General features: G+C 51.2%; 1 protein-coding gene across 1 annotated transcript in view; it reads left to right on the forward strand.

Moving 5' to 3' along the window:
- Positions 1–366: 366 nt before the first annotated feature.
- The window catches only part of LOC148500799 (uncharacterized), a 39,234-nt gene continuing 16,458 nt past the window's right edge, over positions 367–23,142 (forward strand). Inside the window, exons 1-6 of the mRNA XM_088451338.1 lie at positions 367–442; positions 10,635–10,804; positions 11,346–11,469; positions 11,586–11,683; positions 12,335–12,446; positions 14,845–14,942. Coding sequence (XP_088307464.1) covers positions 11,385–11,469; positions 11,586–11,683; positions 12,335–12,446; positions 14,845–14,942 — 393 coding nt within the window. The 5' untranslated portion in view covers positions 367–442; positions 10,635–10,804; positions 11,346–11,384. The remainder of the gene's footprint in view (positions 443–10,634; positions 10,805–11,345; positions 11,470–11,585; positions 11,684–12,334; positions 12,447–14,844; positions 14,943–23,142) is intronic.

A 23,142-nucleotide genomic window follows, 5' to 3' on the forward strand; every position in this document is an offset into this window, starting at 1 on the left:
AATAAAATGGTCGTCGTGCCTGCGCCACCTGATACAGAGCTGCCAAACGCTTCCTGGAGTAGTTCAGCAGGTAAAATGGGCGCGTCCATGCAAATGTGTAACTGTGGCCTTTTGGGAAGGGTTTGTATATTTCTTTTATGAAATCTATTCTGCCGTGCAACCGAGCTTCAGTGTTTTACAGTCACCTGACATTATATCTTTAGATCCCACATATTGTATATTAGAAATGACCGGCATACTGATGTGTGATACTCCCCTTGTGATAATGAGGCCGCTGTGACTCTGGAGACACTGACTGCACACGCGGCGGCGGCCATTTTGTTATAGTTTTTCTGCTTTGGAACGCACAGACCTGAAGTGTGCCTGATAACATCTTTCTTTCTGGTCGTTATTTGTTGTGCAGCAGCAACAGAAGCAGTGAGCGCAGGGAAGTGACCAGCCGGTATGGTATTTACTATACAGATGGAGCAGATTTGGTGTTACAGTATCTGTAATATATGTACAGCCGACTCCAGTGTCCTGTCATAGCAGGGGTCAGGGAACTTTTTTACCTTTTACCCCAAAATATATTTAGATACGCTGACGTTACCCCCTTGATTTGAAAGGAAGGAAATCCTATAGTAGTGCTCCCATAGTTCTGCCCCTGTAGCAGTGCTCCCATAGTTCTGCCCCTGTAGCAGTGCCCTCATAGTTCTGCCCCTGTAGCAGTGCCCTAATAGTTCTGCCCCTGTAGGTGTGCCCTCATAGTTCTGCCCCTGTAGGTGTGCCCTCATAGTTCTGCCCCTGTAGGTGTGCCCTCAGTTATGCCCCTGTAGCAGTGCCCCCATAGTTATGCCCTTGTAGCAGTGCCCCCATAGTTATGCCACTGTAGCAGTGCCCTCATAGTTATGCCCCTGTAGCAGTGCCCTCATAGTTATGCCCCTGTAGCAGTGCCCCCATAGTTATGCCCCCATGGTGCCGCTTGTACAAAACAAAAAAAAAACACTTCCCGTAATCCCTGCTCCTGCATCCGCCGCCGTCCTGTCTGCCCGGCTGCTATAGTGCGCTTGGAGAGAGCCGGAAGCTGGAGTTCAGAAGAGAACTCCAGCTCCAGCTGACGCCGCGCTGCAGGGAAGGAGCCGGGTGCCCGCTGGTAATAACATCTCAGCGGGCGTCCGGCTTAGAGCCTCCTTGCGGCGCTGGGCTGGAGGTCACTGACGCTGGGTACAGCGGGTGCGCCGCTGCACCCGGCGCCACTGACCTCCATTCCTGGGGTAATGGACGGACAGCCGGGCATGCAATTATTCATATGCATGCCCGGCTGTCCGTCCATTACCCCCAGGAATTTCAGTTTTACCCCAAATGTGGTAATTTACCCCTGTTCCCCGACCACTGTGTTATAGCATAGGTAGAGCAGACTATGGTGTCCTGTTATTATGATATGTGTGAAACAGACTCTGGTGTCCTGTTATGGTACATTTGGTGCTGACTCCAGTGTCCTGTTATTATGATACAGGTGGAGCGCACTCTGGTGTCCTGTTATGATACAGGTGGAGCAGAATATGGTGTCCTGTTATTACGATACATCGCCGAAGTATGCAACTTACAAAAAAAATTGGTGGTAATTTATCATTGGGGGGGGAGGGGGGAGTCGGGGGGATCCAAAGGGTTCTGAAAGAAATACCCACAGTTGTAGGCAAAAGTAGGGATTTTGCTTATTTATTTATTTTTCTCCAGGTCTGAGATGGAGAAAACTTTTCTCCTGTTTCTCACTATAACAGTGCGAAAAATTATCGCGGGTGCGATAAAATCGGCCGATATTATCACCGCTAACTGAATACGGCCCATAGTAAAAAAAAAACTTTTTAATACATATTATTTCAAATTTCTACTTCAGGGTCCATAGGGTATCCACAGGATACCTTGGGTATAGGTGTGACGTCAGTCGCAGGGCACCAAAGAGTTAAGCTTTCAGCCTCCCAGGATGCACTAGGTCCCCCTCCTATACCCCGCCCCCGGGCCAAGGCACCTCAGTTTAGTTTGGTGCCAGGCCGGCGTCGGGTGCACCTGTCGGAGTGGGGGCTAGAAGAGCCCCTGAAGCTTTCTTCAGTGCAGCTGTGGCTGCACATCTGGATGTACAGCATGGACAGTCAGTCCTGACGTCCATGCTTTCTTCCCTACACCCCGCCGGTACCAGAACGCCGGTACCGATCCGGGGATGCTGGTGAGCATCTGGGGTCACAGCTAGCGGTGACCGCAGATGTTCCGGACCATGGCCGGATCCAAGGGGGACAAAGGTAAGCAGCGGGGTCCCGCGGTGGGTCCCCGCTGGTCACATGGTCCTAAGTCCCCAGGCAGGGGGCTCCCTGAGGACTGGCTGCAGCGTGGAGCCAGGTACTGAACCTGCGCTTTCCACTACCCCCTGGGACAGCGGACCGCAGCAGAGCGGTAGCGCTGCGGCGTCCCAGGGGTTAAATGCATGCCAGGGGAGCGCGCCTTCCCTGTCTCACAGCCGGCGCCTCCCCCGCTGCACACAGCCCTCTCTGCACTGTGCTGACTGGCCCTGTGTCAGCGCTCCTCCCCCAGGCCAGCTTCTCTCTGCTCCTCGGCGGCCATCTTCTCTGCAACGCATGGTGAACGCTGCTGGAAGTCTGGAAGGAAGCATCGTGGTCTGGGTCCCCCCGCATACCTCTCCTCCGCTGTGGCTCAGGTCTGTGTATGCAGCGCTGTGTCCTACCAGGCCCTGTGTCTGTGTAGTTGAGTGATCAGCGCTGTTAGTGCAGGAATTGTTATTTCTCTGCATTGTATGTGACTGTGCTAGCGCTGCCTGTAACTTTTCTTCTCTAAACTGTCAGCTTTATTACTGTCCCTGTTCTTTCTGCTAAAGCCCTTGCGGTGCGGTGCTGCAGGGTGGTCTCTCGCCTATTTAATACTTAATTGGTGAGAGAGGTCACATACGTTGTGCCATCATGTCTGAAAGTGATTTTCCCCTCCGGCTACAGTGTACCACGTGCAAAGTACCGTTAGCGGAGGGGGAGGGTAGCGCGGAGGGCCTTTGCCGGCAGTGTTTGTCCATGGCGCGGCCTATTACGGTTACAGCACCGCCCTGGGCTTGTTTCGCTCAGGCGTTAACAGCTTTAGTGGGCCAGTTAGCTCCGCAGCCCGCGTTTACTCCGATGGGTTTGTCCCAGCAGTCTGTGGTGTCGTCACCCATGCAGGGGTTCCCACGACAATTGGTGGTACCCCACAGTCTCCCTATTTCCCCGCTCCCGGGTTCTCAGGAGCCAGCGTGGGTTAACTCCCTGACGAGTTCTGTACAGCACTTATTGGATGTGTTGCAAGGGGAGTCTGTGATGCGGCCTCATAAAAGGCCGGTGGCGTCTCTGTCTGCTCCTTATGAGGATGACGAAGGGACGTCTGATGATGGGGAGATTCTGGATCCTTACGATCAGGAACCTCTCCATACTAAGGACGCTGATGCTAAGTCCAAAGTATATATTCCTGGACTTATTCGGGCGGTCCGCACAGCCTTGGTGATTGAGGACGAAGTTCCCCCAGCGGCTAAATCTAAGTATGCCTTTTTCAAAGATGTGAAGGGCGATGCCACAGTCTTTCCTCTTTCGGGTCAGTTGGTGGACCATTTAGAGGAGGCGTGGAAACAACCTGGCAAAAGATACCAGCCGCAGAGACGCCTGGCGGTGGCTTATCCGTTCGCGGATAATTATTTTGCTAAGTGGGAATCCCCTCCACAGGTGGATTCTCACGTGACCCGTCTTGTCCGTAGTGCCACATTGCCGATGCCATCCATGTCCTCCCTTAAGGATGCTACGGACCGCAAGGTAGAAATCTGCCTGAAGTCCGCTTATTCCCTTGCAGGGGGGGCAGCACGGCCGGCTATGGCCATTTGCTGGGTTGCCAGAGCGATGGAGCGCTGGGCGGATTCATTAGAGGCTTCTTTTGAATCCGACTGTCCGGCCGAACAGGCGGAGTTGATTGGCAATCTCCGTGATTCGGCCACCTACATCAACGAGGCGGCTCTAGACATTAGTACTCTGGTGTCTAGAATTTCTTCAGCAGCGGTAGCTGCTCGTCGCACCTTGTGGCTGCGATCCTGGAAGGCGGACGCAGATTCCAAGCAAGGTCTGGAAGCGTTGCCGTTTACCGGAGAAGTTCTCTTCGGTCCGGATCTGGATAAGATTGTGGCCACGCTGGCGGCAGCCAAATCTGCTTGTCTTCCGTCGGCCGCTGCTCCTTCTGGTTCTGGACCATCGTCCTTTCGGTTATCTAGGGCCCAGGGCAGGCCCAAACCACAGTCGTTTCCTCGACAGGCTGGCCCTAAGAAATCGGTCAAGCCCCGGAAACAGGCATGGAGTACCAGACGTCCGGCCCCCAAGCCAGATGACAAGCCTGCGGCCTGACGGTCCGGGTCTCCCCTTGGGGGATCCCAGGGTGGGAGGCCGCCTGCTGCAGTTCTCCCGGTGTTGGTCGTTCACTACGACAGACACTTGGGTTCTGGAGGTGGTCTCCCACGGGTACGCCCTCTCCTTCCGGCACAGACCCCCGGCTCGATTCTTCACCACGGGTCTACCATCAGACCGGAACAAGGCTACGGAGCTGCGGAAGGTATTGCACACTATGCTCCAGGCTGGAGTTATAGTGTCTATTCCATTCTCCCAGAGGGGCCAGGGTTTCTATTTAAATCTATTTTTGGTACAGAAACCCAATGGGTCATATCGTCCGATTCTCAACCTCAAAGCACTCAACAAGTCTTTGCGGGTCCCGAAGTTTCGGATGGAGACCCTACGGTCCATCATTCTGGCGCTGGAACCTGGGGACTACATGGTGTCATTGGACATACAGGACGCTTACCTGCATGTCCCTATTCTTTTGCGCCATCAAGAGTTCCTTCGGTTTGCAATCCGCAGCGACCACTTCCAGTTTCGGGCGTTACCTTTTGGCCTGGCGACAGCACCACGTGTTTTCACCAAGGTGATGGCGGTCATGGCGGCTTCTCTGCGGCTGCAAGTAGTCCGCATATTGCCGTACTTGGACGACCTGTTATTGGTGGCAGGATCACCAGAGCTCCTGTTACACCACTTGGACCTGACCATTGCACGGCTGCAACGGCACGGCTGGCTAATCAACTGGCAGAAGTCCACTCTAATCCCGTCTCAGAGGATTCTGCATCTTGGAGCCTTATTGGACTCGGGACAGCAAAGGATCTTCGTGACGGAGGACAAGATCTCTGCTTTACAGTCAAGGGTGCGCAGTTGTCTGTACAGCCGCCGGATGTCCTTACACTCGGCGATGAGGTTACTGGGCTCCATGGTGTCGGTGTTCGACATGGTGGAATACGCCCAGTTTCACTCCAGACCTCTGCAGCACCTGATCCTGTCCAAGTGGAACGGGCTGCCTCAGTCTCTGAAGTTCCAGACGATTGTGCTCACCCCGGAGGTTCGCCTGTCCCTTGCGTGGTGGTTAAAGACGACCCACCTCAACAAGGGATGTCCGTTCTGGGTTCCAAATTGGGTCCTGTTGACAACGGACGCCAGTCTTCGGGGCTGGGGAGCAGTTTCGGGTCCACACTTGTTCCAGTGCAGGTGGACGCCGACAGAAGCGGAGTTTCCAATAAATATCTTGGAACTCCGTGCGGTCTTCAATGCTCTCCTGCAGGCACAGCGGTTTCTCCAGGGTCACCCGGTGCAGATCCAGTCGAACAATGCTACCACAGTGGCCTACATAAACAGGCAAGGAGGAACTCGCAGTCGGGCGGCTCTCGTAGAGGTCTCTCGGATCCTGGTTTGGGCGGAGCGCAATCTTCCGGCCATATCAGCGGTCTTCATCCCGGGAGTGCTAAATTGGGAGGCGGACTTTCTAAGTCGCCAGGACGTTCATCCAGGGGAATGGTCCCTGCACCCGGACGTTTTTCAACTACTGGTGGACAGGTGGGGTCTTCCAGAAATCGACCTCATGGCGTCCCGGCACAACAACAAGTTGCCGGTGTACGGGTCTCGCACAAGAGACGAAGGGGCGTCTCTGGTGGATGCTCTGTCCGTCCGGTGGACGTTCAGGTTCGCATACCTGTTCCCTCCGGTCTCCCTTCTTCCATGGGTAATCCGGAAATTCAAACAGGAAGGAGGGACGCTCCTGTTGATAGCTCCCGCGTGGCCCAGACGGCACTGGTTCTCAGACCTTCAGGGTCTGTCCATGGACAGTCCTCTGCGGTTGCCGCTACGACCGGACCTTCTGTCTCAGGGTCCTTGTCTTCACCCGGACCTGACTCGGCTGTCTTTGACGGCGTGGCTGTTGAGACGGCCATGCTGAGGTCCCGGGGGTTTTCCAGCTCTGTGGTGCGTACCATGTTACGAGCTCGGAAACCGTCTTCCGCGAGGATATACCATCGCGTGTGGCATACGTTCTTCCAGTGGTGTCGACCGAGAGGTTATGCACCGCGGGAGTTTCGTCTGTCTCGGATTCTCGCCTTCCTGCAAGCGGGACTAGATCATGGGCTTCGCCTTGCTTCTTTGAAGGTACAGGTTTCTGCCCTATCTGTCTGGTTTCACTGTAGGATTGCTACAATCCCGGATGTGCGCACCTTTATGCAAGTTGTTCTCCGTATTCAGCCGCCCTTTGTTCCACCTGTGGCGCCTTGGGATTTGGCTGTGGTCCTGAGGGCTCTCCAAGGACCGCCGTTTGAACCACTGGGCTCAGTGGATATTAAATGGCTAACAGCTAAGACTGTTTTCCTTCTGGCCATTGCTTCGGCCAGACGTGTTTCTGAGTTAGGGGCTCTTTTTTGTAGACCCCCTTTCTTGGTTTTTCATGGGAACAGGGCAGTGCTCCGCACTCGGCCCGAGTTTCTTCCCAAAGTTGTTTCCCAGTTTCATGTTAACGAGGAAATAGTTGTTCCGGCCTTTAACTCACCGGGTCTTTCCGTGGGTGAGGCCTCTTTGGATGTTGTGCGGGCCTTAAGGACTTATGTTGACCGCACTTCTTCGTTTAGGAAGTCGGACGCTTTGTTTGTCCTCTATGGCTTCCGTAAAAAGGGTTGGCCTGCTTCAAAGCAAACTTTGGCAGCCTGGATCCGTATGGCTATTTCTGAAGCTTATCTTCATGAAGGCCTACCGGTCCCTCCTTCTCTGAAGGCTCATTCCACTAGGTCTGTGGGTCCTTCGTCGGCAGTTCAGATCTGCAAGGCTGCTACGTGGTCTTCTGTCCATACCTTCGTGAGGTATTACAGGTTTGACACCTTCGCCTCTCAGGATGCTTCCTTCGGGCGGCGGATTCTCCTTTCTGCACAGGAGCGTCCCCACCCTTAAAGGATACTGCTTTGGGACATCCCCAAGGTATCCTGTGGATACCCTATGGACCCTGAAGTAGAAAATATGAGATATGGTAAGAACTTACCCTTGTTATCTCTATTTCTACGAAGTCCATAGGGTTCCACAGGACTCCCGCCCTGTCGCACCTGTGCTGCAGATGGGCTTTGCTCTGGTCACCGGTTTTCCGTCTCCCTCTGGTGAGAATGTGATTCTTGTATGTGTCCAGATCTTTGTTCTCTCTCTTCCTTCTCCTCCTCCGGCCTATGGCTTGGTAACGAACTGAGGTGCCTTGGCCCGGGGGCGGGGTATAGGAGGGGGACCTAGTGCATCCTGGGAGGCTGAAAGCTTAACTCTTTGGTGCCCTGCGACTGACGTCACACCTATACCCAAGGTATCCTGTGGAACCCTATGGACTTCGTAGAAATAGAGATAACAAGGGTAAGTTCTTACCATATCTCATATTATCATTACATCACATATACCATATATTTATACACTAATCATTCACACAATGTCATCTGGGAAAAAAAAAAAATATGTATTATTATATTTTATTATACAGAGCTCTTAAGCTGCATACACACTGGACGACAATTGTGAACAATAACAATATCGTTGAACGATATATCGTTCAGTGTGTATGCAGTAAACAACGGACAATGCGCACTCCCGTGGGTTGTTAATGATATTTCCAGTCGCCTGAATATGCAGCTCAATCTAGCAATATCGTTAGCGATGCCATGCTTCCGAATGCAGCATGGCCTTGCCTCCCCCCCAGCCATCATTCGTCGTTGCCGGCATCGGCAAGTGTGTATGCACTTACCGTTGCTGGGCCCGCCACTGCTGGTGTCTCCTACTGGACACATCGTCCAGTGTGTATGCGCCTTTATAAAGATTCTTAACATTCACTGTTCTTTTTTGGGGGCTTTTATTTCATAAGTCTACATTGGTATCCGGTCTTTATGTCTACAGTAAAAAGGTAGACAATACAAGTTAGACAGGCAGTAAGTCGACAGGGGTTGAAGGTCGACACACTAAATGTCGACTAGTAAGAAGGACGACAGAGCCATTAGGTCGACACACAAATGGTCGACACACAAATGATCAACACTTTATTTATTTTTGTTAGGGTTAGGTACTTACTCCGACAGTTAGGGTCAGGCACCAGGAGGGAGGGTTAGGCACTTACCGGAGGGTAAGGGTTAGGCACTAGTAGGGACAGTTAGGCTTATGCACTAGGAAGGACAGTTAGGGTCAGGCACCAAGAGGGAGGGTTAGGCACTTACCTGAGGGTAAGGGTTAGGCAGTAGTAGCGATGGTTAGGCTTAGGCACTAGGAAGGACGGTTAGGGTTAGGCACTTACCCCGACAGTTAGGGTTAGGCACTAGAAGGGACGGTTAGGGTTAGGCACCTACCCCGACGGTTAGGCACTAGGATGGAGGGTTAGGCACCAAGGGGAGGGTTAGGATGAAGATTAGGGCTAGAAAGAAACAAAAGCATGTGTCGACCATTTGTGTGGCGACCTAATGACCCTGTCGACCTTTTGTCCCTGTCGAACTTGCTAGTCGACCTTCTGACCCTGTCGACCTATTGCCTTTCTAACTTGTATTGTCTACCTAAACATTGTCTACCTTTTTATTGTAGACCTGGTGATCCACTCCCGTCTACATTATATAGACATATAGAAAATAACGGTTGTGAATTGGATAGAGCAGCTGGGGGATAGGAGGGCCCCCACACCGCCACCTTGTCCGACCACCAGAGTGGTGGGTATGAGAGAATGAGAGGCCACCAGAGGAGAAGGCAGCAGGAGAAGTAGTGTCTGATCCGGAGATCCAGCATTCATTGATGGCTAGGACATTCAGCATATATGGATATGAAAAAGTCATGCATGAGAGCCAGTTTGTTACAGAATAACAAGGCATTCCAGAGGGCACATGAGAGCGGGTCAGAGTGTTCTGACTGAGTTTGTCGGGTTTGCTGGACTGTGGTTGTGAGATTGTTTTGGAGTGGAGAGATGGATAGAGTGGGGCTTAGTGGGAATCTGCTTGTAAGGTGGCAGTTTGTAGGAAGTGCCTGTAGAGTCTTCCTATTACACCTATTTATTCTGACCTCTATGGCTGTACAACATCCTCCTTTTACAAAACTGCGGGATATTGTGCAGATTGTGGGCCTGATTCAGAACCGCTCGCTAGACGCCGATGCTCGCTCCCAGCGTATTAAAATTCAGCTAAGTGACGTCAAGGCAGGCGATCGCACGGCAAGGCATAAGCACGCCCACTATGTCTTGGCGTGCGATCACTTTGTGTATGCAGACTCCACCAACCTGTCTTTAGCCGCCCACTAGTGCACGTCATCTCCAGGAAGGTGTATGCAGCCATCGGTACATCGGATTCCATCGGAACAGACCGCAGCGCTTGCAGTTGACTGTACCTTACCGCAAGCACTGCGAGCACTTCAGTGTATAATTCAACCAGGTGACGTGTACTATGACGCTGCCTGTTAATTATGCACGCCTCTGAAACGGCGTTAAGTTGCTCATGCACGCCTGCGTCGCACCTCCACTCCCCCGTTTCCAGTGGCCTGCTCCTGTCACCACCCACAAACGGCCTCTCCTGTCATTCACTCTGCTGGGCTGTCTATGCTAGCGCTTCCCGATCGCTCGGACTAGTTCGCGGACTACGATGCATGCGCAATTGCATGGCATCAGCCAGGAGCGAGCGGCGGCTTGCGAGAGGGTCTGAATCAGGCTCTGTGTTCCTATGGGAAAGTAGTGTCCCTACAGCATGGAGCGTGTCGCAGTGGGGTCTCTGGTTATGTTCTTGTGCCTGTGCAGCTTGTCCTAATGTTTTGTTGTAGTTAAGCATTGTCTGATTTTATGAGACTGTATGTAATAGTAACGGGGTTGGGTATGATATCCCGGCTGTCGGGATGCCGCTGTTCAGAATACAGACAGCGGCATCCCGACAGCCAGGATCCCGACACCCATATAACCATACAGTGAGTACTTTTCTATCCCCTACCCTAACCGACCCTCCCCAGTGCCTAAACCTAACCTCCCCTTCCCCGCACCCTAAACCTAACCTCCCCTTCCCCGCACCCTAAACCTAACCTCCCCTTCCCCGCACCCTAAACCTAACCTCCCCTTCCCCGCACCCTAAACCTAACCCCACTTCCTAACGCTACCCTCCCCTGCACCCAGATGCTTACCTTCAGGATGCCGACTACATCCCATTGTAACAGTATATTGGCCGTAAGTAATGAAACTGTGAGCAAGTGAAGGGTGTCTACTCTTTTTATGCTATTTTGTTTATCTGTCTCCTTGATACATAGGATTACACAATAGTAACTAAGACAACAGCCATCCCTGTGTGTCAGGAGGACTGAGCAGGACCCAGAGCCCCATCACGGTGCCTCCACCTCACTCACTGATACATGAGAGACACAATGACCAGAAGATCCTGGAACTCACCAACAAGATCATTCAGCTGCTGACTGGGGAGGTGACTGCTGGGAATGGGACATTATACAGTAACACCAGGGGATGTGTCTGGGTGATGACTGGGGAGGTGACTGCTGGGAATGGGACATTATACAGTAACACCAGGGGATGTGTCTGGGTGATGACTGGAGAGGTGACTGCTGGGAATGGGACATTATACAGTAACACCAGGGGATGTGTCTGGGTGATGACTGGAGAGGTGACTGCTGGGAATGGGACATTATACAGTAACACCAGGGGAGGTGTCTGGGTGATGACTGGAGAGGTGACTGCTGGGAATGGAACATTATACAGTAACACCAGGGGATGTGTCTGGGTGATGACTGGAGAGGTGACTGCTGGGAATGGGACATTATACAGTAACACCAGGGGATGTGTCTGGGTGATGACTGGAGAGGTGACTGCTGGGAATGGGACATTATACAGTAACACCAGGGGATGTGTCTGGGTGATGACTGGGGAGGTGACTGCTGGGAATGGGACATTATACAGTAACACCAGGGGATGTGTCTGGGTGATGACTGTATCATTGTGTGTGTCAGGTTCCTATAAGGTGTGAGGACGTCACTGTCTATTTCTCCATGGAGGAGTGGGAGTATATAGAAGGACACAGGGGTCTGTACAAGGACGTGATGATGGAGAATCACCGGCCCCTCACATCACTGGGTAAGGGGAGACTGTCACTTACTGTAATGGAGAGAGCAGCTATGGGGCCACCTATATACACATCATCTGATAATCACATATATACAGTGTAATCAGTCACTGTGTGTCTCCTACAGATGGGGCCAGTAACAGGAATACCCCAGAGAGATGTCCCCGTCCTCTTTATTCCCAGGATAATACAGAGGAGAATCACAGTGTCCCACAGGAGGATCAGGTAGGTGGAGACACCAATATATCAGTGACTTCTCATTGTATGATCTGTAGTGAGGTTGTATCAATGTAACAACCTGACAATCTCTTATTTAATCTCAGTGTATTAAATCTGACATTATCAAATGTTATTTTCATTGTTTTCTAAATCTATTTGAGCTTCTCTGTGTAAGCAGGCAGAGACTGAGTGACAGCCTGGCAGACTTGCTGTACAGAAGCACTATGAGGATTGGGTCATTCATACACAGGACAGTGAGGTCACAGCAACTCAGTGTGAGCTTTGTGACCTTTATCAGCTTCCATCAGGACACTGACAATGTGGGAGGAGCTGCAGGTGTCTGTATAGGGGGAAAGGTGATACCTGTGTAATAGAGCTACAGTGTAATGTCAGGGTATCACTGAGCTGTGTATTCTGCCTTCCCTTTCCATCATGTATCATATCACTTGTTATTCCCTCCAGCATAATGCATGTGCTTCTAATACAGATTTATTTCACTGTTACTAATGTATAAGGGACACACAGCAAATCTGAATTATACATATAAAAAATTAAAGGTTTAGGGAAAGGTATAAGATAACAGCCATAAAGGGGTTTATCTTAATTTATTAAATCGGACACTATTAAACTCTTATTTATTGTATTGTGATTATGCAGGGTGAATACCTGACTGATTTCAAAGTGGAAAATATAAAAGAGGAAGAGGAGACTTATGTGAGAGGTGATCAGCAGTGTAAGGAGGAGGAAATCCCTACAGCTATCAGCACAGGTGAGTAATAATCACTAAGTACAGAACAGTCACATATTCTCCTTGTTCTGTCACTACAGCAATCTCTTATCCTACACCCTCCTCTGTCACTACAGCATTCTCTTATCCTACACCCTCCTCTGTCACTGCAGCACTCTTATTCTACACCCTCCTCTGTCACTACAGCACTCTCTTATCCTACACCCTCCTCTGTCACTACAGCAATCTCTTATCCTACACCCTCCTCTGTCACTACAGCAATCTCTTATCCTACACCCTCCTCTGTCACTACAATCTCTTATCCTACACCCTCCTCTGTCACTACAGCCATCTCTTATCCTACACCCTCCTCTGTCACTACAGCAATCTCTCATCGTACACCTTCCTCTGTCACTACAGCAATCTCTCATCCTACACCTTCCTCTGTCACTACAGCAATCTCTTATCCTACACCTTCCTCTGTCACTACAGCAATCTCTTATCCTACACCCTCCTCTGTCACTACAGCACTCTCTTATCCTACACCCTCCTCTGTCACTACAGCACTCTCTTATCCTACACCCTCCTCTGTCACTACAGCACTCTCTTATCCTACACCCTCCTCTGTCACTACAGCAATCTCTCATCCTACACCTTCCTCTGTCACTACAGCAATCTCTTATCCTACACCTTCCTCTGTCACTACAGCAATCTCTCATCGTACACCTTCCTCTGTCACTACAGCAATCTCTCATCGTACACCTTCCTCTGTCACTACAGCAATCTCTTATCCTACACCTTCCTCTGTCACTACAGCAATCTCTTATCCTACACCCTCCTCTGTCATTACAGCAATCTCTTATCCTACACCCTCCTCTGTCACTACAGCAATCTCTTATCCTACACCCTCCTCTGTCACTACAGCAATCTCTTATCCTATATCCTCCTCTGTCACTACAGCAATCTCTTATCCTACACCCTCCTCTGTCAGTTTAGACTAATGAGGATAAAGTGGGGGAGTCAGGAGCCATCAGCCCCTATTATACTCCTGCTATCCCCCTCACATCATGTCACTGTGTGTTACCAGCCTAGAGATCTGACCAGTCTCCTCCCCACACTCTCTGGTGTATCTCATACATCAGGAGCCATTAGCCCCTATTATACTCCTGCTCTCCCCCTCACATCATGTCACTGTGTGTTACCAGCCTAGAGATCTGACCAGTCTCCTCCCCACACTCTGTGGTGTATAATCCTGCATCCATGGCCCTGATGGACCATACCCAACTGAAGAGTGTAGACTTCTATGGCAATTAGCAGCTCGGCAGCCACCACAAACAAAAGGATTGATGATTGGTTGGTGGGAAAACAGAGCAGAGACTGTGTGTATCACCTAAACCGGATACCAACACCCCCCTATGTAGCCTACAACTAGATACCAGATCTGTGGCCCTTATCCAAACAGCCAGAACCTCCTCCACCCCAGAAGAGAGGAGACCTAGGACATCACCCAAAAGGCAGAGTATTAAAACTACAACTTGAGCATTCAGCCTGTCTGCTGTTAGCTGAAACAGGACAGGAGGAATTAGGTCGCTCCCTGTTACAATGTTGCCCAGAGACGAACAGCGACAACAACCAGAGGAGACTGTGAGGACTCCCAGAAGGACCTCTTGCTCCATAACATGGCTGACTAACACCGGTAGAGCTGGCTGCCCACCCAAGAGATTCCGCTCCTAGAAGAAGTATCACAGAAGGAAATTGGAACACAAACACATGGAGGCCGAGGAGATCATGTCGCTTATGCCTATGACCCACAGTCATACTGTAAAACCTTATAGGAGGGGAATGCAGAGGATCATTTACACCATAAGAGGTCCAGCACAGCCGAGTATCTGTGATGCTAAGGATAGGGCTAGTGACCACATTCCCAGACCAGCTCCTCCACCAGTGCTGCGTGCACCCACGTGACGTATCGGGGGTACACATCTGCCGACGAGCTCGCAAAATATCGGGCGTTTGATTGAACGGCCGATATATCGCCCAGTGTGTACCCAGCAAATACAGCCGGAAAAATGACAGAAGCTGATTGGTTGGTACTTATCTCTCTCCACTGTATCCCTCTCCAAGGTTTGATACATCTCTCCCACACTTAGGGGTCTATGCAGAGTTGTGCTCAAGTTTTCTGTAACTGTTCCCGCATTACGTGCATGGAAAGCAATGGTTAATTCGCTCATGTGTACAGTTGTCCGCCTCTCTGTCGCCGGAACACCATTATCTGTACGCTTGGTTTCATAGTCGTTCTCATTGTGTGGGCGCACTTACACTAGCCATATCCTTGGTGCAAAATATCCGCCTGATAACACGCGTTTCAGGACCACCTATATACACATCATCTGATAATCACATATATACAGTGTAATCAGTCACTGTGTGTCTCCTACAGATGGGGCCAGTAACAGGAATACCCCAGAGAGATGTCCCCGTCCTCTTCATTCCCAGGATGATACAGAGGAGAATCACAGAGTCCCACAGGGGGATCAGGTAGGTGGAAACACCAATATATCAGTGACTTCTCATTGTATGGTCTGTAGTGAAGCTGTATCAGTGATATAACCTGACTTTCTTTTCCTGCATTAGAACTCTAGGTCTCAGCATGTGGCACTACTTATTATGTTTAAGATTGGGATGTACAGCCCAGGCCCCCTTTTATCCCTGAGCTGTGTATTTTACCTTCCTGGTTTATATCTGAACATCTCATATTGGTGCTGGAATTCCCCTGTTTTTTTTTTTAGGCCAACCTCCCCCCTTAGTCTGGCAAGAAGTTCTTTCCTAAGTGGAAGTTCTGACTGGGAGACAATACCAGGCACCATCCCCAGGCGTCCTGCTCCAGGATATCCCCTGCTGTGTCCAGCTCACAGATCTCTACTAGGATGCAGAGTATAACACAGGATGGTAACACAGAGGGCAATGGGACTGTAATACACTCTGTGCCTGTTTTCTCTCACTGCATTGTGAAGTCACCCATGAGGGGCTTTATCAGTCTAGTGCTTGTGTTTCCTCATTGGGACTTCTGGTGACTCTCCACTCAGTACCTACCTGGCAACAGCAACGATGCCTGGCCTGCCTTGTTATTCCCTCCAGTACTGCGCTCTGTGTAGTTGAATTTAGTGCCCACTGCAGTTATATTGTATACACTGCATTGTATGTGACTTGTGCTAGCACTGCTGTCTGTTTATTTCTTCTTCAGGGTCCACAGGGTTGACCTTGGGGTATAGCTGGATCTGGATCCACGGGCACCACGCAGTTAAAGCTTTAGCTCCCAGGATGCACTGGGTCCATCCTCCTCTATACCCCGCCCCCGAGCCACAGGCTCCTCAGTTTAAGTTGGTGTACTCTTAAGAGTGGCAGCATCGGACTGTCCAGCGGACGTCCAAGCTGCCGCTCCTACACCCCGCCGGCGACGCCAGTACAGATCTGGGGTTCGCGGTGGGACCCCAGAGTCTGTACTAGCCGGGCTCTGGGGGTATCCGAAGGCTGCAGCCGGATCACCGGGGAACAGGTAAGAATCGCGGGTCACCGCGAGTGCATGCAGTCTCCTGCCTCCGGGGACAGACCGGAGGCACTAGCAGTGGCGGCGGGCCGCCCTCTCCGGAGGCATACCCCACGTGACCACTAGTCCACCCGGGAGTTATGCCGGCAGCGGGAGCTGGTGTCCCGGGGGTTAATTGCTAACCAGGGGGGGCAGCCTTCCCTGTCTAGTGGCTCCTCCCCTCAGCACGTCCTTCTGCTCTGGTCTGGCGTCGCTGAGCTGCTTCCTTCTTCGGCCACTCCTCCTCTGAGGTCTCCGGCAGCCATCTTCTCCCAGTGGCTGCGCAGATCTCGGGCAGCGCGTGGACGGTCCCCCTGTGTACCTCTCCCCTGCTAGGACAGTGTACACAGCACTAATAGCCCTCCCAGACACTGAATCTGGGCAGGGTGATTGTAGTGACAAGGTGCAGTGAGTATTACTTTCTGCACTGTATGTGACTTTTGCTAGTGCTGACTGTCTGTGCTTTATTTCTAAATACTGTCAGTCTATACCTATCCCTCTCCTTCTCCTACGGCCCTGGCAGGTGTGTATTTAAAGGGCTTTTCTTGGATCTCACTTATATAAATTCACGTATTGCTGAGGTCAGTCACATACAGTTGCGTGCTACACTGTACCATATCTGTGGACCTGTGTGTTGCATGCTTGTGGGTGCACCAGGAGTGGACCACTGAACTTCCCTATAGTGATATATATAGTTGAGCGCTCCGTGGCACCCACTATGTTCTCCTGCAGACGCTGCTTTGCAGGGGTCAATAAGGAGGATTTATCACAGGATGGGCCATCAGTTACCTGGTCCCTCTAACCCCCCAATTTCGGGACAGGACCCTCCTTGGGCGGTGTTTTCACAGGTGCTGGCATACATCGCGGACCGTCTGGCGGTCCCAGCTGCTCTCCCCCATATGGGGTTACCCCAACCAGCCATCCTCTCATCACAGGGTATACCGCAATTATTACAGTCTTCCCCTGGGCCTCAGACTGTTAGTCCATATACAGGGTTACCTATATATATTCAGTCTTCCCCAGTGACTCAGAACTCTGGCCCTGATTCAGAGACATCCTTCTCTTTTTTTTTTTTGGGGGGGCGGCCTCCTGGTCGCTCGCATAGCTGTGAGTAACCACCCACAGCTATAGCGAGCGGCCAGGAAGATGGTCGCGATGGTCAAGACCATCGGGCTTGCGACGAGACCCTTGCGGGTAGGGTCTCGTTGCCGCAAGTTTGGCTCAGACAGAGCCAAAAGCACTCCCACTGACATCACTTGTGATGTCAGTGGGGCCGGCCCTAGACGGTAGGTGTTCCCATGGGAACGCCTCCGTTTGGGCAGACACGGCCCCAGCCCGCCCACCAAAGGCGGCATGCTGTCACTCAACATCGACAGCACGCCCCCTTTGTAGCGAGACCTGGAGCGATGGCTTGCCCTTCGCTATCCGGGTCTCGCGCATGTGCTCAACGGAGCCAGCTCCGTCGTGCGCATGCGCACTGGGCCAACATCGATGCGCTCGCGAGCGGGTCTGAATCAGGGCCACTGTCCATTCCCTTTCAGAGACTCCTTCAAGCGGGTCAACCCCCTTGGGTGGATGTGTTCTCCAGTTCAGGCCAGAGTTTGGCGGCTTCATCTTCAGCCTTTCAGATTATGCTTCGGAGTGACAAGCCTCAGAAGGCGTCTAAACGCCCTGTTATGTCGTCCCAGTCTACGCAACTGTCAGACTCTGATGCATCCTCAGATGATGGGGAATTGCCTGAGGACTCTGACTCGGATTCCCATGTCCGGGAAGTGGAAACTAAATCTTCCATTAATGTGCCGGCATTTGTAAGGGCTGTGCGATCCATCCTTGATATAGAGGATGATGCACTGGCCCTTAAATCCAAATACCCAAATTTTAAGCAGGGAAAAGTGACTTTGGCTGTTTTTGCTCTATCTGACCAACTGACTTATCATATGGCTTGGCAGTCACCTAGTAAAAGGTTCCAGCCGCAGAAACGTTTAGCGTCTAGTTATCTGTTTCCTGCAAGTCATTGCAAAAAGTGGGAAACTCCGCTCTGCGGTGGATTCTTATGTAACTCGCTTAATCAAGAGTGCTATCTTGCCTATGCCTCCCATGTCATCCCTAAAGGATCCCGCAGACAGGAAGGTGGAGACGTTTAAAATCAATCTATTTTCTCTTTGGCTGTGGCCCGTCCGTCCATGGCCATCTCTTGGGTGGCTAAAACCATTGAAAGCTGGGCCAATGTACTGGAAGATACCTTTCCTGAGGAAGCTCCGGAGGGTCAGAGAGCTTTAGTGGGACAGATGAGGGATGCCGCTTCCTATATTGGTAAAGCGGCTTTGGGTGCCAGTCTTCTGACTTCCAGAGTTTCGGCTGCAGCTGTGTCTGCTCGCCGCTCTTTTTGGCTACGTTCTTGGAGAGCGGATGCGGATTCCAAGAAAGGCCTGGAGGCCTTACCCTTTAATGGGGAGATATTGTTTGGTCCAGACCTGGACAAAATTGTAGATACCCTGGCAAAGTCAGCTTTTCTACCATCGGTGGCTGCGCCTTCTAAGGCTAGGACCTCTGCTTTTCAGTCCTTTCGAACCCAAGGGTCAGTCCTTCCCAAGGCATTCGGCAACCAAAGAAGCAGGCCAGGAGCGCAAGACGCCCTGCTTCCAAGCCAGAGGATAAACAGTCCGCCTGATGGGACGGGCCTCCCTCTGGGGGATCCCAGAGTGGGAGGCTAACTTCTTCAATTCGCCCAGTGCTGGTGCACTACCACCACGGATGCTTAGGTATGAGAAGTGGTCTCTCAGGGGTACGCCCTTTCCTTTCGTTACAGACCTCCCCACCAGTTCTTTTGCACAAGTTCTTCTCAGGACGAGACCAAGACCTTGAAGATTCAGGGAGCTGTAGAGTCTTTGCTGAAAGCAGGGGTCATTGTTCCCGTTCCGCTTTCTCAATGCGGGACGGGTTACTACTCTTCTCTGTTTCTGGTTCAGAAACCCAATAGGTCTCATCGGCCTATCCTCAACCTAAAATCGCTGAATAGTTCCTGAAGAGTGCCCAAATTCAGGATGGAAACTTTGCGTTCCATCATTCTGGCTATGTAACCGGGGGATTACATGGTCTCCCTGGACATCCAGGACACTTACCTCCATGTTCCTATAGCGCATTCACACCAGCGGTATCTGCGGTTTGCTATTCGTCACACCACTTCCAATTTCAGGCTCTGCTCTTTGGAATCTCCACGGCTCCAAGGGTATTCACCAAAATTATGGCTGTCATGGCTGCCCATTTGCGCAGACAGGATATACGGCTTCTGCCGTATATCGACGACCTCCTATTGCTGGCAAGCTCTCCGGAGGTACTTCTACAACATCTGCACCTGACTATCGCTTGTCTGCAAGCGCACGGGTGGCTGATAACCTGGAAATAGTCCTCCCTTATTCCATCGTAAAGGATGGTTCATTTGGGAGCCCTCCTGGATAATTGTCAGTAAAGGATCTTTCTGACTCCAGAAAAGATTTCCTCCCTACAACTACGAGTGCGCAGTTGCCTGAGGAGTTGCCGGGTGTTTGTTCACTCGGCAATGAGGGTTCTAGGGTCCACGGTGTCGGCGTTCGACATGGTAGAGTATGCCCAGTTCCATTCCAGGCCCCTGCAGGGACTGATTCTATCCAAATGGAATGGGTTACCACACCGGATCCGGACTCAGATGCTGGTATTGTCTCTGGAGGTGCGCCTGTCGCTAGCTTGATGGCTTCAGACATCTCATCTCACCAAGGGTCGCCCCTTTTGGATCCCGGACTGCGTTCTGCTCACAACAGATGCCAGTCTCCTGGGTTGGGGTGCAGTGACAGGTCCACTTTCACTGCAAGGCCATTGCACTGCGGAAGAAGCGGTTCTCCCGATCAACATTCTGGCACTTCGGGCCGTGTACAGGGCCTTCCAGTTGTCCGGTCACGCTCTTCGAGGAAGGGCCGTACAGGTTCAGTCCGACAACGCCACCACGGTGGCGTACATCAACCATCAAGGGGGGACTCGCAGTCGAGCAGCGATGTCGGAGGTGTCACGCATTCCTGTCTTGGGCGGAGTGCCACCTTCCGGTCACCTCGGCAGTCTTCATTCCAGGAGTCCTTAATTGGGAGGCGGACTTCCTCAGCCATCACGACGTGCATCCCGGGGAATGGTCGCTTCACCCAGAGGTGTTTCAATTACTCAAGGACAAGTGGGGACTGCCGGAAGTGTACCTCATGGCCTCCCGTCACAATCACAAGTTGCCCGTGTACGGATCTAGGACAAGAGATGCCAACACCAGCCTGGTGGACGCGCTTTCGGTGAAATGGACCTTTCAGTTAGCGTATCTATTCCCTCCGGTATCCCTACTTCCTCGGGTCCTTCGGAAATTCAAACAGGACGGCTACACGCTTCTGCTGGTGGCTCCGGCTCCTCAGGTGTTTCGTGTTTCTAGGATATTGGCACTCCTTCAGTCTGGTTTGGACCTAGGCTTACGCCTAGCTTCTTTGAAAATTCATGTGCCTGTATCTGTGTGGTTCCAGCGTAGGATAGCTCCACTGCCGGATGTCCGCACCTTTTTCCAGGGTGTTCTCTAGGGTCCTCCATTCGAACCACTAGAGTCAGCAGAACTCAAGTGGTTGACTGTTGAGACTATTTCTCTCCTGGCGATTGCTTCGGCCAGGAGGGTGTCAGAATTCGGGGCGTTTTCATGTTATCCTCCTTTTCTAATATTTCACCAGGACAGGGTGGTGCTTCGCTCTCGTCCAGGTTTTCTTCTTAAGATGGTTTCTAAATTCCACAGTAATCAGGAAATTGTGCCGGCCTTTCAGTCACCTGATCTCTCGGCTGGTGAGACCTCCTTGAATGTGGTCCGGGCTCTCCAAATTTATGTTGACCGGACTAGTTGCATTCGGAAGTCGGAGTCCTTATTCGTCGTCTTTGGATTTCACAGGAGGGGTTGGCCTGCCAACAAACAAACTGTAGCTAGATGGCTTCGCTTGGCTATTTCTGAGGCTTTTATTCAGGAGGGCTTGCCTGTTCCAGCCTCTGTTATGGCTCATTCTACTCTGTCTGTGGGCCCCTCATAGGCAGCTAGCCATCGCGCCTCGGCTGTTAAGCTGGGTAAGGCGGCCACGTGGTCTTCCATCCAGACCTTTCTGAGGTTCTATGCTTTTGCATCTTCGCCTCTCAGGATGCTTCCTTCAGGGGCCGGATTCTCCTTTTCAGCACAGGAGTGTATCCCCGCCCTTAGTTGGACTGCTTTGGGACATCCCCAAGGTCAACCCTGTGGACCCCCTATGGACCCTGAAGAAGAAAATTAGAGATATGGTAAGAACTTACCTTTTGTTATCTCTCTTACTTCGAAGTCCATAGGGTCCACAGGGTGCCCGCCCTAACACACCTGGCTTCATATGGGCTGTGTGGCTGGTCACCGGTTTTCTGTCTCCCTTTCTGTGATATAGTTCTTGTATGTTCCAGTCTTCCTTCTCTCTGTTTTTCCTCCTCCGGCCTTGGCTACTTACCAACTGAGGTGCCTGTGGCTCGGTGGCGGGGTATAGAGGAGGATGGACCCAGTGCATCCTGGGAGCTAAAGCTTTAACTGCGTGGTGCCCGTGGATCCAGATCCAGCTATACCCCAAGGTCAACCCTGTGGACCCTATGGACTTCGAAGAAAGAGAGGAACAAAGGTAAGTTCTTACCATATCTCTAATTTTTTCTCAAACTGTCAGCTTATAACTTTCCCTTTCTATCATTATAACCCTGGAATACTGAGGTATAGGGGGTTTATTGTACCTTACATCTACCTATATTTATGAGGGCTATCACATACTGTATATCTGCGTTGCGCACTACACTGTGCCATATTGTACATATATCTGGGTTGCTCACTGCACTATGCCAGATTGTGTGCTACAATTTTCCTTGCAGCTGTGTCTGGCAAAGGCAAGAATAACAAGCAGCCTGCTGCTCCCACTCTAGTGTCTTGCAAGTCCTGTTTAGCAGGCTTGGCTTCAGAGGATCTCATTCAAGGTGGTCTATGTGCATTTTGTTATGCGGTACCTGGCCCCTCAGCCCCAGCATCCTCTCCTTAGGACCCCACCTGGGTTTCCTTTTCACAGGTGTTGGCATAAATTGTGGACCACCTAGCTGTCCCGGTGTTAGCTTCCCCTATGGGATGGCCACAGCAGGTACTCCCTGCGATCCTTTGCCTCCTCAATGGGTAGACGTACTCTCTTCCTCAGTGCAGAGTCTAGCAGCTAACTCTCCTACAGCCTTTCAAAAAATGCTGCAAAAGAAGATACCCTTACCTAGTAAACCTACTAAACGTGCTGTGTTATCTTCCCAGTCCACGCAGCTATCAGATTCTGAGTTATCATCTGGGGAGGCAGAAGACGCAGGCCTTTCTCACTCTGACACCCCCTCGGGAGACGAGGAGCCCCCCCAAATTAAATAAACCAGCACTTGTAAGAGCTTTAAAATCTATTCTTCAATAGAAGAAACAGAAAACAATCCTAGGGCAAAAGACCCACTATTTATGCGGCAGAAGGTAGTTTTGCCAGAGTTTCCTCACTTGGATCAGCGATGTGATCATTTGTGTGAAGCATGGTAATAAGTTTTTCAGCTACTTATTGCACTAAATGGGAAGTTCCCCCTGCAGTGGATTCCCACCTGACGCGGCTAGTTAAGAACGCTACCTTACCTATCCACACTGCAACCTCCTTAAAGGAGACTGCGGATAGAAGGATGGAAGCTTGTTTGAAGTCTAACTACTCTCTTACAGGAGCTGTTACTTGTCCTGCCAGGGCTACGGCCTGGGTGGCAAAAGCCATTAAGCGTAGGGCAGAGGCCCTAGAAGATACATTTCCCTCTGATGCTTCGAGGGAACAGCTGTCCTACATATCTCACATTAGAGATGCAGCCTCCTATTTAGGGGAAAAAATACACAAAAGGGAGCACTATAGTAAAAAGTTAGGATATATTATACACCTTACATATAATAAAACCACTTAATATGGCCAAAAATAATTTAAATACATAAAAAACTAGTATAGAATAGAGCAGAATAGCCGCAACAAGAACAAATATAAAGTATAAACTTATTACTATAGCACTCCCTTGTGTGTTACCCCCCGCACCTAACTCCCCGCAGCTGTCCGCGCACGG

The sequence above is a fragment of the Taudactylus pleione genome, unplaced genomic scaffold (genome assembly GCF_031769625.1).
Source record: "Taudactylus pleione unplaced genomic scaffold, aTauple2 ptg000547l, whole genome shotgun sequence".
NCBI lineage: Eukaryota > Metazoa > Chordata > Amphibia > Anura > Myobatrachidae > Taudactylus > Taudactylus pleione.